Source organism: Limanda limanda, chromosome 18 (assembly GCF_963576545.1).
Source record: "Limanda limanda chromosome 18, fLimLim1.1, whole genome shotgun sequence".
Classification (NCBI taxonomy): domain Eukaryota; kingdom Metazoa; phylum Chordata; class Actinopteri; order Pleuronectiformes; family Pleuronectidae; genus Limanda; species Limanda limanda.
Window position 1 is genome coordinate 5,488,694 of NC_083653.1, and position 18,728 is coordinate 5,507,421.

Genomic DNA, 18,728 nt, shown 5'->3' on the forward strand with positions numbered 1-18,728 from the left:
ACGGACACACACAGAAATCCACGGAAACACATATACGCAACACAATATATATTAACACACACTCTCCCACACACATGAACACACGCACAATCGCCTGATTAAACATACAAGAAAAACATGCACATGTACTGTACGTCACCCAGCATCTCACACACAGTCTCCCACCCCCCCCAGGTTTCACCCTTCGGGGACCATCTGGGCTCCATTCTGTCAGTCGCCACAATAAAAGCCTTCTTGTTGGATTAAATGTTGCTTCACCGTGTGTGTGTGTGTGTGTGTCTGTGTGTGTGTGTGTGTCATATCTGGCCTTGATGCTGGAGATGACGTTTTTTTCTTTTTTTGCCCCGTTGAAATACATTATGTTTGGATACCCGGCAATCAGCCGTCTGTCATATCATCCGCAGGAGTGGTTATTGTGCATCTCCTCTTCATTATTAGCTCTACAATGGTGCGTTGGTGAGACAGCCGAACGTCATTCTGTCTATTAAGTATGCAAACATCACATATCAACTGCAAATCAACGCCACAAACGCGGTAAACAAGTTAAAAGCAGTGAGCATTTTCAATGCAGGATATAAATGTTGAGATGTGGCGTTCAGGAGCCCTGGGGGGAAACGACACAGCCTGAATATTGTGCACTTAATGCATTACAACCTTGATTATCTGCTTGATATGTGTGTTTCCTGTTTGTTCAGACGCTACAATGCACTGTAGGTTTGTGTCACTTGTTTTTTTTAAAATTAAACAACATCCAAAATATGGAGAAACTGCCACAGGGTCTATTTTTCTCATTATTTCTGTCCCCACTGTAGATGTTGCTTTGTAAATGTAGTTACGTCTTAGAATTTACAAGTAGCATCAGAAACCAACATATAGTCCCCTGCACAGAAGGAGTAGATATATGCTTATTCACTTTATTAGGAACCTTAACACCTGCTTATTCGTGCAGTTATCCAGTCAGCCACAAACAGGGTAAACTGGCTATTCACGAAACAACAACATGTGTACAAAAGCAAACAGATTTAAAACAAATAACAAACATATAAACATAAAGGGATCAATGGCTAAAATGAATGATAGAAATTATAGAAATTAAAATATGGAAACTCTGATTTAAAGCTTTTAAATTACTCTTTTCTTTCCAACATCTTGTGAAATCCACGGCACAAAGAACTGAGGTTGCATTGAGCAAAAGGAGGAGCGGTCCAGAACTGAAATGCTTAACTTATTCAAGGTCACAGAAGGTACAGTATTGGATTTTGCATAAACCTGAACTAGGCCTTTACAAATCCTGCTTTTTCCAGCGATTCCCACAGACTCCTTGAGGCAGAATCTACCACTTCTGACCGAGTGACTACTGTAAACTGAGCAGATCGAGAGCTGGAACTCAGGGTTAAGCTGTTTGACTGCAGACGTTTCAAAACCAGGAGTCAAGTGGTGCAAATTCTTCCACATTATTTATCTCTTCACATTCAGAGCTCAAGAGCCGGGATTCAAACCGGTGACCTTCAAGCTACAGGGCTCTTGGAATTCTAGGTCACGATCACGCATGAAAAGATATTCTCCACATACAGTCTCGTGTTTTTCTCCTTTTTACTTACAAATGGTTCAGTAATTGAAGGATTTACATGTTAATTGCCCCAACTAATGCAAATTCTAAATATTGGTGTTTAGAGTGATATTATCCTTAAATCTATTTAATCTTCCGCAACAGTTAAATGTGAGGAAACAATCAAACAGCTTCCATGAGAATAGTGGTTGTTTCTAAAAATGTTGACGGCAGAGTGATGAGCAGGTTTGTTTCTAACTCATTAGGCTTTTAATTATCTCAGAGAATTACAAAGACGCAATTAAGGCGTCTTCAAATCCACCTTCGCTGATTCAACAGCAGAAAAAAAAGGGTTGATACATCAGGCCCAAGGCTGCAATACATGAAATAAACTGATCCAAGTGCCGTCTCCCATTCTTTTAGGAGCCAGGTGAACTTTTGATTTCTATTAAAATAGCAGGTAGACTGATCACAGGTCGTGCACTTTCCTATGTCAAATGCAAATCATCTTTTCCCCACGTGACAAATGTTCAAAGAAGTTAATTTTCAGACAAATTACTTTGTGGTCGCGTTTGCTTTCTAAAATGAAACCGTCTCCATCACTCGACTGAATCCAACCGAGCCGCTATCGGGAACGGACACAAAATGGCCGCTGCAAAACGACGGTTGCAACTCTGACACCCAAAGACAGAGTAAAGGATTTTCTGCAGCCTAATGGTTCACAAATGGACTCGGCCTGAACTCTGCTGCTCCACTCAATGGAATTCGTTAAGACCGGAAGAAAGAGGGAAAGGGAGAGAGAGAGAGAGAGAGAGAGAGAGAGAGAGAGAGAGAGAGAGAGAGAGAGAGAGAGAGAGAGAGAGAGAGAGAGAGAGAGAGAGAGAGAGAGAGAGAGTGGTTGTGTTTTAATAATTCCTGGTGGTCTTTTGTCATTTGTACAGGATCGATACCAAACCCTCCATCTGCAGACACGAGCAGCCGATCAGCGCGGTAGGAGGAGCAATAGATCAGGCTGATTAATCAATAACCATTTAGCTGGGTGGAGAGGGGAAACAACTGGAGAATAATGAACTATCAAATGCACATTAATACCGTCTGTCAGCCTGTCTTCCTGCCTTTGTGCACGTCTGACGGGTTTATCTGTCTATTTATCGGCCGGCCGCCCCCCCCGTCTATCGTTCATCGTGCGGCGTCCGTTAATCTGTCGTCCTGCAAAACCCTCGTGCTCGCGACGCCCATTTTTCGCAGACAGTGCAGGTTTTAATGAAGACTGTAACAGACGCCTCCTGTTCGTCTGTATTCACTGACATCTCTCTCTCTCCACTCTTTTGTACGCTTTCTTTTTTTATTCTCACTCTTAAATACAGCTGGCAGTCAGTGGGCCGCTAAGACATCACACCTCCCACTGGCACAGCTGCTTGCTGAGGCACACACACACACACACACACACACACACACACACACACACACACACACACACACACACACACACAATCCACATGGCGTTCTGTATTTGAGTGAAGGATCAAACGAATCATTTAGCTAAATTTGAGTTTCTTAGAGGAAGTAGTTCTTTTCAGTCTGAGGCTCCTGCTGAGACGTGAGAGCAACACTGCCGGCTTCTCCTAATAATGACTCGACTGAAAACTAGATGCTGTTTTTCCCTCGAACAACAGCAGAGACAAAACCGTGTGTTGCCTTTAGCCGGATCATCCTTGATGTAGCAGGGTGGGTCACTAGGAGTTGCCAAAGTTTAACATTTTGTCAGGATTAGTTCCCTAATGAAAACCGGTAGATTAAAGTGTGTATTTTTGGAATGTACTTTCAGGTACCACTTATACTGGACTTCAAAGTGAGTGAGATACAATAATAACATGTATAATAACAGCTGCAGTGTTATAATAGTAGCAAAATGGAGCAAACAATATAGTCGTCAAACAAACTCAAAAATGTGATTTATACATTATAATGCCTTAGAACAAGTTGGGCTATAGCAGCAAAATCCCTGAGAGTGTCAAGTTGAACAAGAATGTATTTTATTGTGAAGGAGCTCGAACCCTACTTGACAATATATTACTGTCAAATATTTATTATATTAGGAAATAATAAATATGCTACATACTGATTTCCTGATGTCATCTCACTCTAAGTTATCTGTGTTATGTTAAGCTAACTGGAATAATATATCTATTTATATCAGTTATATAATTAACGAAATTGGCCTTTGATGGATTTACTTGTGATCATTTCTGTTTATTTGTAATGTTTGTTGTTAGTTGGTTTTTCTTACGTTGGCAGTTTTTCGCTGTGACAGCATCTCCATAGTAACCATCGGCGCAACTGCCGCACTCCTCGCCGCCGTAACCGTGACGACAGCGCAGACACTGGCCTGTGATTGGATCACAGCTGGCAGGTGTGGATAGGTCCAGGTTGCCATGGCAGTCACAGGGCTGGCAGAAGTCTCCTGGCACAGAGGGCTGGCCGAAGTACCCGTTGGAACATCTAGGGGGCGGCAGAGAGAAACAGGAACAATGTGATCGTGATCTACTTCCTCCGAACAGTTGAGGGCAGGTTATACTGCACATGTTTCAAACATCGGATTTTGGTGATTAAAATTACCTGATTTCTTCTACAAATATCATATCAATACGATTTCACGATATTGTTTACCTCAGCTTCCAGTTTGTACTTTGTAAGAACTCACTGATCTCCAAATATAATATGAGTAAAAAACACAATATCTCCTCCAATCCCACAAGAGTTGACAACCAGCGTGTCTGCACAGAGTAAACAAGCATTAAAGCTCATCAGCGCTGAATTAACAGCATTGTTACAGCAATTCAACGACCACTTGAGATGACTTCCTGTTTAATTCATATTGAAATCATGTTGCACAAAAACAAATAGACGAATTAATCATTATAAGAACTAAAAAAGACCAAGAAAGAAACGTCTTTTACAGACATGTTTTGTGTCCTTTCCTATTTTAGTTTTTAGAATATATTTGTTGTTGTCATACTGTCCACTTTATTTATTTATTTATAACTGTCCCATAATTGTCTGAGTCTTGTATTCTGTTCATAATGAGAGGAGGTCTGGAAGCTGCACAAAAATAGTAACTGGAGGAGACAGTTCTGAGAATGGAGCCTCTTTAAAAGAGAAAGCAAATAAAACAGGCCTGAGCTGAACTGAAGCTCTACAGGCTGAGGAGGGAATTGGGCTGGAATGGGAGAGAGAGGGGGAGAGTAGAGGAAAAGAAAGAGCGATAGAGACGAGGGGGGGGGGGTCTTCACATTGAAGAGAGGATTGAATTTAGAGAGGAGGGGAGGAAATAAAGGAAAGAGAGAGGGAACGAGTCAAGAGCAGCCAGCCATTATTACCACTGACCCTCCTTGGTACTCAATAGAACTGGTTTATTAGCCTCTGTGCGTAGTTGTGTGTGTGTGTGTGTGTGTGTGTGTGTGTGTGTGTGTGTGTGTCTGTGTGTGTGTGTGTGTGTGTCTGTGCGTGTGTGTGTGTGTGTGTTGCTACAAGTACATCCTCCTAGTCAAGTGGAGAATGGTATGGGTAGCAATTCCACTTTTTGATAGAGAAGCAGGGATTAAGTGTGTGTTTGCATTTTGTGTCTACTCTGTTCTATTATATTATATTTCATCCCCCTGTGTGTGTGTGTGCGTGTGTGTGTGTGTGTGTGTGTGTGTGTGTGTGTGTGTTCCTTGGGCCTCAGGAGGAAGTGGAGGTATTTATAGTGGAGGGTGCAGAGTGCTTGAGGCAGATATACTGGGGGCCAGACACCTGGTCCAAACCATCAGAGCTACACAGGAAGCAGTCGGTGAACACAACTGGTGGAGAATTACAGAGCGAGGGAGACGTGAGGGGAACAGAAAAGTTATGTTCTTTTATTTTTAGTGTTGTAAATGGGGAGTTGGTGCCGGGGGACGACCGGCTCTGCTCCTACATGGGATATATTTGTATTCCCCATTATTTTAAAGCAATTTGAGATCAACTGGATTCTGCATATTTACTGTTAAAAGTAGAAATTGGGGCAAGTTGTTTCAGTAAAAACACAGATGTGAGTCCTGCAGAATTTGTGTCTTTCAGTTTTAAATCCCCTCACTATGTTCAGACAACCACTGAAGTTTGCGGCTGATGTTTCATATCATCATAAGTCTTCCATCTTTCTAGCTCTTTCTCTGAATATTGAATTTGAATAATAATAACTTTAACCATAAATTGACTTATTTTCTACGTGGAAGGGCGTCCAGATAAAATGCAACATAGCTGAAATACCTTTGAATCATCTGGATTTAAGGACAAACCCTGCATAGCACTGAATAGCAGCTGATAACTGACTTATTAGTTCGGCATCCGTATCAAACAACTCCCAGATAATTCTAAATGGCTGTTTTTAGACAGGATATTGAAGAGCAGAATCAATTAGCAGCGAGTGGATGGCCTATTAGCATGGGAGGGATCGGGTAGATTATTCTCTTAAAGCCCATAATACAGACAAATTGGCAGATTAACAATTAATCACCGCTAACAACAACAAAAGGACTGTAGATAATGAAGTGTAATGGCAGGTAGCGCAGAGCAGGTCTCAATTACACCGAACGGAGCAGGAAACCAAGCGACTGTTGATTACCTCTTTAATACCGTCGTTAACACTAAAATATTATTTCTTTACGTGGTTTGATCTGCACAGTCTCTTTATTCCTGTCTGCTTTCTGGAAGCAGCTGTGGTTCCACGCAGCATATGGCATCAGAGCGGAAGAATGTATGCACACAGACGCATTCTGTAAACAAAACAAACACCGCCGTCTAAATTTAGAAAAAAGAAACTCAGAATGTTTCTAGTGCACATGGAGTTTAATCTCATATTATAGGAAGAATCCCACTGGTTGACATTAGAAGGAGCAGTGGACCAGTTGAGTTGAACTGGTTCCCTAACAACGCTCGACCTCTGACTGGGTGGTGCGGTGCAGGCGCCTCTCTGTCACAAAATGGTCCGACAATGAGTCAGTTTGCTTTCCAACTGGCAAATGAGGTTTATAAAAAGACCAAAAGGCAGACAGGCGGATTCTGCTGTGGCAGCAGGAGCAGGCATGCAGACTATTCAGGCCGGCGAGCCGAGGCGCCCGACCACCAGCGGCAGCTCGCGCTCGACTGACACGATCAGAGTATATGCTGACAATTTACAAGAGCCTTTTTTATTTGCTTTTCTAAACAAGTAAAACTGACTCATGAACAATCTGCAGATATTAAAACTTTTAGAGGAAGATTCAAAGACGACACAATAGAAGTAAAGCTGGTAAACTATGAGAAAATCCATTTTCGTGTGTCAAACATCACATGTATTTATTTTATATTGATTGTATATTATTTTGAGCACTTCTTTCTATTGAGTCCCCACCACATCTAATTTGAATTGTCTTATCATTATTACTCCACATCCAATGTAATAGCTGTCAATTTATCTCTTTGATATTTGGATATAAGTTGCAGCTTCAGGCTTTATAAGTGTTTAAAATGTGAATTTATAGATTTTTAATAAGATTATACCTTTGAGTTGCTTTTATAATTGACTAAGTACCATTTATAACTTCAGACTTGATGCCTCATTAAAAGGTTTCATGGCTCTATAACATCTATTAATAAATGAAAAGGATCTCAACACTCATGTGCAAAAGTAGAATTTCTCCTGCTTTAAATCTTTCTACAGTAATTACATTGATGAGTAAAAGGCACAGAGGAGTAACAGATGGTTTCAGCCGTGGACAGTTTCACTTCAAAACACTGAACCCTGGTTTTACTCAGTCTGTGTCACCACATGACACTCGAGCCTACATCTAACAAGACTGTCAACCAGGGACTTCTCATTAGTCCTGGGTTGGTAAAGAAAAAACTCACAAATAATGGAAGAAAAACTTCACTCAGCTATTAAAGGAGGTGTGGGCAGAAAACTGGACGGACAGCGAGACATGAAGAGCTACAAAAATGATTATAGAGCAGGAGTTTACTCCCAAATAGGAAGTTTGTAGAAAAGAAAACAATAATGATGGATTTCTTTTTTAGATTATCACTCCTATGCATATTAAATTAACTAAATTATGCAGCTGTACTTGTAAAGATGCTGCAATCAGGTCATGGAACGTAAACTGTGCTTAATGGGCCACGATGTTATTTGAATAATCGTAAACTGGTACAACAGGTTTATGGAGGTGAATTTCTTATCATTATCTTCCTATTATTAATAGACCTTCAAGTTTAAAGTCTGTCAATTCAACATTGAGCCACAGATATTGAGCATCAGTGTGTTTTGGTGTTGCACAGTGTGTGTGTGTGTGTGTGTGTGTGTGTGTGTGTGTGTGTGTGTGTGTGTGTGTGTGTGTGTGTGTGTGTGTGTTACCTGTCGCATCGTGGTCCTGTGTATCCCGGCTGACACTGGTCGCACAGCAGCTGCCCTTCGTCGCTCAGGTGGCAGGTGGGGCTGAAGCTGTTGCGGTTGCCGTGACGACGTTGTTGAAACAGTTGTTGAAGTCGTTGTTGAGTTTGTGAGCGTTGTTGTCCCAGCGTGGAGAACGGGAGGAGGACGAAGAGGAGGAAGAGGAGAGGACAAAGGCGAGTTAAGGCCATTGTTTCTCTCCCCACACACACACAAACACACACACACACACACACACTCACACACAAACCAGTGTCGATACTTTCACTTTCCCGTCCTCACAGTCGCACTCCAACAGACACACACACTTAATTTCCCCGTCTCTTTCACACTCGAGCGTCTTGTACTTCCACACACTCCTTCATTTGAAAACACTCTAACTGTACTCTGAATGAACCGCAGCAGAGGAGAGAGTGAGAGATGGAGAATGGAGAGAATGAGAGAGAGAGTGAGAGACACAGGGTAAAGTGATAGTCTCTCACCCCTGTTCTCTCGCCCTCCCACTTCCATAAACTATAGATAGTTCTCCTGGCTCGGGTTCCAGGCCCCAGACTGATTCACTGCTGGTCTGACTCCGTGACCAGGAGCTGGCTCGATCACTGACAAGCTGGTTCGGCCAGTTACAAATAAATACAAATATATAAAAGTGTAAAAGAAACTGTTCTGATCGTTTATCGCTGGCTGAGTGTTTTTGGGGGAAATTATGTGATTGAAGAATGTGTGTAAACATACGTTATAGTTCCTCAGTTCAAATTTTCTGCAGTAAAACCTAATTTACTTTAATACACATGTTGTTAAGTCATTTTAGAAAACTGTTAAATTTGATTACAGATTTATTAAAGATGCTGCGACTGTTGAATAGGGAAATATGAATATTAGATTAGATTTCTTTATTTATCCACACAACGGGGAAATTCACTTGTTACAGCAAAAAAGAGAAAAACAGAATTTAAATAACAGTGCCGAAGCAACAATAAAAAAGAAAGATCAAAATATATACACTACTAAACTACACATAATGAGAGTAAAAATATACAGAAAACAAAAACAAAAAACAACCTGCAAAACAGACACTGTGCAAAAGCAGGTACTGGGGAGAAAGTGGAGTGATGTAAGTGTTATTGTAATGAAAACAAAAGTATTATAAGTAATATTGCAACAGTAGTGACCATGATACAGAATATAATCATCTTTGCAGTATACAACATTTATCACTAACCCTAACCCTAACCCTAACTGTTTGACGAAAACTGTTAAACTGAGAAGTTAAGAAACCCTGAAAGCAAATAATTTAAAATGTAATGTCACCAGAGAGCTAATTAAACCAGCACCTGAAGTGGCCTGATACAACATGCAGTTCTAGTTTGGGTTTAAAAAGAAGAGAAATTAAAGCGGAGGTGAACCTGTACAACTGAGCGAGAACTAACCAAATGAAATATGTTTATTAGATTCTGACTGGCAAATAACAAACAGTAGAAAGCCTCCTTTGCAGCCGGGTAATTATACCTGGGTCTAAATGAAACAGAACAGCATTGGAGGACTAAATTGATTTCTATTGAGTGGCTGTAAATCACCAGCCTGCTTCCTGTGCTGAAACTAATATGAACATCGCTTTATCAGATGTTCACGAGCGATGAGGCTCCGCTGCTAACAACAGGCCTAGTGGCCGCCTGGCAGTTTGAGTAGCTGGCCTCAGTGCACATAAGGGACTGGGGGGGGGGGGTATTTTTAAGGGGCTGAGAAGCACAGCACCTACAAGCTATTATTACTGCAGGGGGTAGAGCGAGGTAGAGCTGCAGAGAGGGGAGAGAGAGAGAGAGTAGTGTCTTTCTTTAGCTCAGGGAGTTTGGGATGTGAGAATTCTCAGCTGCTGCTGCCTGTGAGCGAGCGCTGGTGACGTGTCTGTGCTCAACATTCAGCATCACTCTCTGGTTCTCTGGAGAAAACTGCAGATCTATTAAAAAGGAGGTAAACGTCTAATTTAACGAATGTTTACAAGTTGTTGCTACACACGGACATCTGTCTTTTGGGAAACTAAATATCTTAATCAGATAAAACATCCAAAAGTAAGATGTTAACTGAGACAAGCAGTTCATTCTAAATATTCCGCTGCTCATAACAACTACAACTGACTAACTAACAGTTGGAATTTCTTAAAGTGGCTTTAAGACATATTTGAAATTCAAAAAATTTGATAAATGATCATGTTAAAATGGGTTAATCACTAATTAAGTAATGATCAAACCCTCTCATAACAGACTCTCTTTTGTTGGTTTATTATCATCATAATTATTATCATTATTATTATTATTATTATTATTATTATTAGTAGTAGTAGTAGTAGAGGTAGTATTGTTATTATCATTATACATTAAGCTTGTTTCATAATCGCTCAATAGGGGGCGCCACCACTTCCAAAAGTGTGTATCAGCCTTGTGCAAATTTTGCCTTAAATCTCTGAGTCCAAATTGGGCTGCATCAAAAACCTTGGTTGATATTAATGGTTGTAAAATTATAACATCATTGGCCAATAGGAGGCACTACAAATCCTCTCCACAAGGTCCAAGTAGCATCTGCACGGGGCTTTTATTTGTTTATTTTCATCATGTCATAGTCGCCTTGTTTAAACTCAAAAATAAAAGCACATACTTCACAATTTAACAGAGTTCATTTTTACTGCTTACCTGCTTACATTAGTCATAATCCAGTAAAATGTCAGTGGGTGGTGACTGTGTGCTTTAACAAGTGCTTATAATAAAGTACTAACAATTTGATGGATGTAGAATTTATTCCTGTGTGAAGATGTTTCATCCCTCCGACGTTAAACATCTGCTCTTTTCTGTTTTAAAGCTTTTTTAGCAGACACCTGCTGTAACGTGAGGATCTACAGCACGAGCAGCAGCGTTCCACACCAGAGGAGCGATGTGACGAAAAGGTTTAAATACCTTAATGACTTGTGGGAGATGTTTGAGTTTGCTACTGTGTTAAGTTTTATAGCACTTTTAATAATTCCACCAGCGGCGATGACATTTCCACCCACGGGGAAGATATTTCTCCTCTTATACTGATGCTTCTATCTGCGCCGACGATATTTCTATTCGTGTCACAATTATATTCCTTCATCGTGATGAATCCTCCATTTGTGGCGATGTTATTTAAAGCCCCAAAAAAAAGAAACGAGCGTCGGGGAAAGAACGTTATCAAGAGACGGGTCAGAACACAGAGATTGGGGTTGAGCGGCGATAGATTGAGGCGTTTGATTAAATTGTGACTTTAACCTCGGCCTCTTCAGAACCTACTTGTTGCTGGGGAGATTGAGTGGGCAGGGGCAGGGATGACAGTCGTCAGGTGACCCACGGGTGGCGTTACCATAGTAACCAGGTAGGCAGGCTTCACAGTGGGGGCCATAGGTGCGGTGGTCGCAGTCCTGGAGGAGCGACACAGGTTCAGGTTCAAATCACAAATTGGGCAAACAGAGACATGATGAGTCTGAGCAGCTCACTGGGTTTTTTATCTTGCATCATCATCGAGATAAAACTGATCAGAAATCAGCATTTAATCTGCAGCTCCGTGTTTAAAACTGAGAAATTAATTCATAATCAAGATTGTGAAGTCAAGTAAAGTTTATTCACACGACTCATTTCAAATGACGAGCACAGACTCAATTTGCTTCAAGATGAAAAGCAAAGATACACAACAATATATACGGAATAGGAGGATATTTGTTATTATGAATTTGAAGACATAAATTATAAATAAGTGGAAAGTTACAGTAAAATGGGGAACAATAGAACTATTTTATAGTTAGAGGATATATAGTTCTGAAATTTAAGATCAACACCAAGCTCAACAGATATGAAGCGGGTTATATTTGTTTTTTTTTACAGAATGCTAATATCGTAATCGCAAACTACGATAAGAGCTTCCAAACGTTCTCCTAGAAGAAAAATCTATTGAGCAAGTGAACTCAATTTATCAAATGTTCCCTAATTGACTTTCGAGCTCCACTGACATTCAAGTGACTATTTAAAAGTTAACGTAGTGTTTCTCGTCACTGGAGCGTTTCCTTTCTCTCCCTCGGTCCTTCACACTCGTGCAGCGACCACAGCTGAAGTTTCATGTTTCCACGCTGAGTGACTGTACATGTTTGTGAGTGTGCGTGTGTCAGTTAAGTTCCACATCATTTCCTCCTCGGATCCAGTGTCTCTGTGCGGCCGAGACAAATCCTGACAGACACACACACACACACACACAGACACACACACGCTGTGTTAACCTATACGACCATGGCATCATTCAGTCATTCAACTAAAGCCAGAGAACACAGTCCCCAGGGAGGAAGAGTGTGTGCATCTTTGTGTCTGCTTGTCACTGTGTATGAATATGTATAAAGGGGGGGGGGGGTTGTGCGCACGTCTATGAGTGATTTAATGTCAAGTTGTCGTTCATTGTGTGGGTGTGTGTGTGTGTGAGAGAGCGAAGAGAGATTGAGCCAGCCTGACTGTCTTCTGTCTTTCCCTGTGTGTGTTTTCCCTCTGACATATCCCAGCATCCTCCTCATCTATAATGAAACCTAACATGATAATACAAAACCCACAACTGTGTGTGTGTGTGTGTGCACTGGTGTGTGTTTTTGTTCTGGTGTGAAACAGTGTGTGTGTATTTAGTGTGATGCTAACTGACAGCTTAAGCCTGAGGCAATGTGTAGACTGGGGAGTGACGATGTGTGTGTGCCACAGACGCACACGAGCAGGTTGCCATGTATGTGTGTGTGTACTGATCATGTGTGTGTCTGTGTGCACTCATGTGTGAATTCAAGTAGCCGGAGGTTTAAGTTTCTCAACCTGCAGTTCCTCTAATGCTCACTAGGTGGGACTTACTGATAGAAGTGAGACAACTGCTTATTTTCTCTCTTTAATATTATAAATTAACAAAGTTTGTTTCCCATCTGAAGAAATTATGTAATTATTGTAAATATCAAAAGTGTGTTGAACCTGAGACGTGAACTTTTCTCAAAACTTTATATATTGGATATTTCCCTCAAATTCTTGTGGTTCACTGTTGTTGTTTTTTTTTAAAGTTTGTTTGGTTTAAAGTTAATTAAATTAAAAAGTTGAATTAACGCAGAAATTATGCAACAGATGGACAATTTAATAAATGTGTTAATTATCTCACCAGGCAGTGTCCTGTGACCTCGTGGCAGTGTGTAGCGTGGTCATGGCAACGGCAAGCTTCACACACTCCGTTGTACACATCTCCGTTAACCCTTCGAAAGCCAGTAATGCATGTCTGAAACACACACACACACACACACACACACACACACACACACACACACACACACACACACACATACACACACACACACACACACACACACACACACACACACAGAGTTAGAAACACAGGAAGCTGTTATAGTGTGTGCAGTCACTTTGTATATTCACAATTCAGAATATTTTAGTTCGTTTTCCAAGACAATTTTGTATTTATTTTTATACAGTTTTAATATTGCAGCAGGTCTGTGTCTGTAAGTCAGTGTGTAGGTGTGTGTGTGTGTGTGTGTTTGTGTGTGTGTGTGTGTGTGTGTGTGTGTGTGTGTGTGTGTGTGTGTGTGTGTGTGTGTTTTTACCTCACAGGAAGTCCCAGCGTATCCAGGAGGACAAGAACACATCTCAACAGCTGATGCTCTCCTCTCTCCACTGGCAATGGGATTTGCCACCTGCATTGAGAATGAGTGGAGTCTACACACACACACACACACACACACACACACACACACACACACACACACACACACACACACACACACACACACACACACACACACACACAAAATTGGTCTATTTTGTCTACTTCATTCCTTTGCCTTCACATATATAAACTATAGAAAAAATATACAAACTGTTCTTGGGATTTGAGCAGAATTCACAAACTAACAGCAAAAAGCCCTTTAATGCATAAAACTGCAGTTTCCATGTTTAGGTGAGAGAAGGTCGAAGTTAAAGTTATTCACAGAATATAAGAAAGTACAGACTTGAATCTGGGAATGTAGAAGATTCTTCATACACAAGTAAATCTTTGAGTTTCACATAAAAGTATATATTTGGGTCGATTATCTCCACCAGAGACCCAGAAGAATCCATCCAGGCTTGTATGGAACTGATCAATAGGAGCTTTCATGGAGGTGCAGTGATTAGCAATATCACCTCACAGCAGAAATGATTCCCCCAAGCCGACCGGGGCCGGGCTGGGAAGTTTGAGTATGTGTGTGAGTGTTTGTACCTGTACAGGGCGCTGGGCTCGGTGCTGTACGAGGCCCGAACCATCACACTGCTCACGCTGGCCAACACTGACAGGAAATCCCTCCTGCTGATCACCTGCCCCGTCTCTGAGACCAGGAAGTTCTCTGGCAGGAGGACGATGTGATTGGTGCTCGGCGAGGACGGGTACACCGGCTGGCCGAACCTCCTGTCCACAATCTTCATCCCTCCGCCCTGTAGACGAGGGGAAGAAAGAAACTTATTGTTGATTCGTATTTCTTTTTCTTGTCTTAATCGCAACTAAGTTTTCCATGAATTCAGAGCGGTCTGTATTCTCTCTTTCATGAAACGACTATCATACCCAAGTGATGGGGGATAAAAGCCAGCGAGAGTGAATGATGTGTCATTAGGTAATGAGCTGCAGTTACTATTGACGTTCTGAAAGGGCTGAATGCAAAGTGATTTGAGCCCAGGCCTGCTATCTGACTATCTCTTGTTGAGAACAGATCAATGACATGTAGCGGATAACGCAGAGTGACAACTACTGATGGAGGTGGAGAGAGAGAGAGAGAGAGAGGGACAGAGAGCTTACCATGCCAATAAACCATTAAATAAAAACTAATTGAAAGAGAGGAGACGGAGGGAGGCATAAAGAGAGAGAGAGAGAGAGAGCAGCTGCAAAGCAGTGAGATGCACGGACAAAGGTGGAAAAGAGAGAGAGAGAGGCAAAGAGAGGAGACAATTGTTTGAATGTCCCCGTAAGAAAAACTTGTACTGTCCATCTTTTATCACACTTTTCTATATATTTCTTATTGTGAGCAAATTCCAGACAGAGACCAACAATGTGTTCGTCAACGTCTCGATTCATATTCATCTGAAACCAGACAGGCCCATTCACTCCTGCAGAACTGGGTCAAAACGGTTTAGTAACGCTGGGCACTGACATTTCAAGATGAATAAGTAGACATGTGTCGGGACTATTTTCACACTGTTGTGCTCGTGACAGCAGCAGGATGGTGCACGTAGGACGGCAATGAAGGTACAGTGAATTTTTAACAGTTGTAGCATTTGTACCGAGGATTAAATGTTAAATTGAAACTGCAGCCACTATCCTGCGACCTGACATTGTCTAAGTCTGGAGCTGACTGTCCCTTGGGCAGATTGAGAGGAAGCTACCCCAGTAAGCAGAACTGGTGAGCGTGCTGTCTCCCAGTGGACAAACTGAAGACACACACGTATTTCCGGAGCAGGACATTAGGAAATTGAAATTGGGCTGCATTTGAACAGCACTTTCAAATCCTTATTAAGATTAAGATACATTTTATTATCCCACACACATGCACAGACATGTACAGGCACACTCATGCAAGGGGAAATTTAACCTCTGCTTTTAACCCATCTGGTGCAGGACACACAGAGCAGTGGGCAGCCGTGTACGGCTCCCGGGGAGCAGATGTTGGGGGAGTAAGGTGCCTTGCTCAGGGGCACTAGACAGGGTAGGGAGAATCCTCTTGGATTTTTGGACAGATCAATCCAGGTTCGTCTTTTTGTTGTTTCTCCGTGGAGTCGAACCAGAGACCTTTTCTTCCCATAGTCCAAGTTTCTGCCACTAGTCCACCCATTAGAAACATTTTTGACTTCTCTAACAATCACACATTCACACACAGTTTGGTGCAAAGGACCAACTTGAGGATTCAGGAATCGAGCGGCTGCCCAAAGCTGCACTGGTTGTTATTGTTGTAACAAATGCTCTGTATTTACATTTTCTGTTGAAGGAGGCTGATAAAGTGGACAGAGAGACAGACAAACGGAAATCAACACAGTCCCACAGATGAATAGGGACAAGGGAGGTTATTGTCCAAAACCATGAAACACACTATATCACAACACGATGCAGAAACACAAAGTGTAAACAGAGGAGGAAGGGGGGGAACAGGACAAAGGCTGAGAGAGACAGAAAGTGGGTTGACAGTGTGTAGGTGGTTCTTTATTGGCATCATTGGGAAGCTTTCTGTTGACAACAAGACCGACACTTGTCATCCTCTCCTCCTCCTCTTCATCCTCTCCTCCTCCGAGTCTGTCGCTCTCACAGACACAGCTTTAAATAACACAAAATCTGTGAGCGTCCATCTCTACGTTTTCATTTATTTAACTTTTCTCTTCTTCCCATTCTATTCCCATTCCATTCCTTTGTTTTCAATCCCTCCTTCATTTAATCCTTTTCTCCTTGACCTCTTGATCTCCTACTTTTCTGCCGTCTTCATCCATCTGTCTTGTAATTTTCCTACTGTCTCACTATTCCTTTCGGTTGTCTTCTTTCTTCCATTCTTTCCTCCTTTTCTTCATCTCCTTTCTTTTTATTTCCTGTCTCCCATTCCTTCCTTCTTTTTGTCCTTTCCTTCTGTTTCCTTTCCTTGATTTATTCCTACTCTAATCTTCTTTGCTTTCCTTCTTTGCTCATCTCCTCCTTCCCTTCATTTCCTTCCTACTCTTTGGCCTCCAGTCCTTTTTTTAATTTGACTCTTTTATATATTAATCCCCCCCCAATTTTGTCTGTGTCCTTTCTGTCTTCTGTCCTCTTCTGCTTCCTTTGTTCACATCCCATCCCTTCCTTCTTTTTGTCCTTCCTTCGTTTCATTATTTGTTCCTTTTCCCTTTTCTTTCAGTTTTTAGTCACTATATAATAATCCTTTAAATAATGTTTCTAAATGATCTGTGGTTAAAAGTGTGTGTGTGTCCAAAGTAACAGGATAATTTGTACACACACCATACAAATATGCCACTTGTGTTTCTTTGTGTATTTCACTGTGCACCCACACACTCCACCACATGTTCATGGTTTTAAACATAAACAGTTAACTAATAGTGTCGGTGCTTTGCTTATTGCTGCGATACATCATATCACAACCTGCTCATTATAGAGACAAACACAGAGCAACGAGAGGGGGACGCCATCTGCATTTTTTATTGCCACGTTCAGCATTTCTCTGCCAGCTGTGTCTGTGTGTGTGTGTGTGGCTGTGTGTGTGTGTGTGTGTGTCTGTGTATGTGTGTTAATGTGCTGCTTCATTTAGTTGTTTTCACCGGTGCAAGAGTCAGTAGCTTGTGTTTTTTTCATTAATAATGATGCTGCAGACACAAACACATAAAACACACATTCACATTGTTCATGTAGGTTTCCTGTGGTAGTGTTTAACCCCCCCCCCAACAAATACACTGTTTTTGTCAATGCTCTTGTACGAAGCAAGATGCACACACCATAAAAACATTGAAGAAAAAATAAACAGCTCTTATATAGATATGTGAATGCTCAGTGATATTTTTCTTTGTTTGTGTTTAAAGAACTCACCTCGATGATGAGGTCGGGTTCTGAGGTGACTCGCACCGCCCTTTGTTCTCGCTCGTCTGTGGTATAGGACACAGCGTAGACCACACTCCCTCCATAGGCTGCAAGCTACACAGAGACAGAGAAGGAGACAATTGAAGGAGGTCAATTGTAATATTTCCTAGATTCAGAAAGAACAAACTAAGGCCGACAGGAATTCTGTTATTTCTGTCCAGAAATCCCCTATCATTGAAAATCTAAAAGAATAGAAGTAGCTTCAACGAAGATCTATAATTCAAATTTAAGATTTAGAGGCAGATATACAAAATCAAGACTCTGACAGTCAAATAAAGTTTTTAAAAGTTCTACCTTTGCCTAAAAAACGGCTTAATGCCCAGTGCAGGTGTGTTCGTAGGATTATTATGTCTAATTACATTTGAAAGTGTAGAATAGGAAATATTATTCAATAAATCAACAGTAAAACTCACTCATTAAGGCTGTAAATGTTTGAATTTGGTCAAAATCTGCAGTGAGTGTAAATCTGTATTTATATAATCAGCTTGTGAATATGACAAAACCCTTTAATTTTCTCAAATACACATGTAACTCTTTGAGACAGCAGCATCACTCTGTTGTTACACCACATTTTTATCAGTAATTCCACAAAACCACGACAAATCCTGATTCTTCTGAACACTTTTTTCCTCAAAGATTGTTTGAAATGTGTATGAATGTGAGGAGAAAACACAAACAAGCCACAATCTGTGTTGTCCTGTGCAGCGTTTCTGTCGAGTCCACAGAAAGAGCTGCAGCCGAAAGAGAGAAACGCTGCGTCGGCACGATCCTCCTGAAATATATTATTCTGCTCCAACCTGAGCAGTAATGGGCGGAAGAGCGAGATAATAACGCCATCATAAAAACAGAGAGAGGAGACATGGAGGGAGCGGGGGAGAGAGACAAAGAGCGAGTTAGAGAGGAGGTGGCCTTAATGCCTCTATAAACTTCCTCCATTCTACATCATTACTCTCAGTTCTGAAACTAGAAGGGGGAATCACCCATTTCACAGCCGAATGAAACTACACACCAGCAGGCATGGAGGTGGACGTTTTATTGACTAACACTACTTTATTCTAATCTAACCCCATT

At 41.4% G+C, this 18,728-nt stretch overlaps 1 protein-coding gene across 1 annotated transcript in view; it reads right to left on the bottom strand.

The window, feature by feature from the left end:
• Nucleotides 1–18,728, bottom strand: part of lama2 (laminin, alpha 2) — a 140,323-nt gene that overhangs the window by 66,606 nt on the left and 54,989 nt on the right. Inside the window, exons 15-21 of the mRNA XM_061092002.1 lie at nucleotides 17,607–17,711; nucleotides 14,280–14,491; nucleotides 13,627–13,738; nucleotides 13,170–13,283; nucleotides 11,294–11,421; nucleotides 7,959–8,045; nucleotides 3,840–4,051 (exon numbers count right to left, since the gene is read on the bottom strand). Coding sequence (XP_060947985.1) covers nucleotides 3,840–4,051; nucleotides 7,959–8,045; nucleotides 11,294–11,421; nucleotides 13,170–13,283; nucleotides 13,627–13,738; nucleotides 14,280–14,491; nucleotides 17,607–17,711 — 970 coding nt within the window. The remainder of the gene's footprint in view (nucleotides 1–3,839; nucleotides 4,052–7,958; nucleotides 8,046–11,293; nucleotides 11,422–13,169; nucleotides 13,284–13,626; nucleotides 13,739–14,279; nucleotides 14,492–17,606; nucleotides 17,712–18,728) is intronic.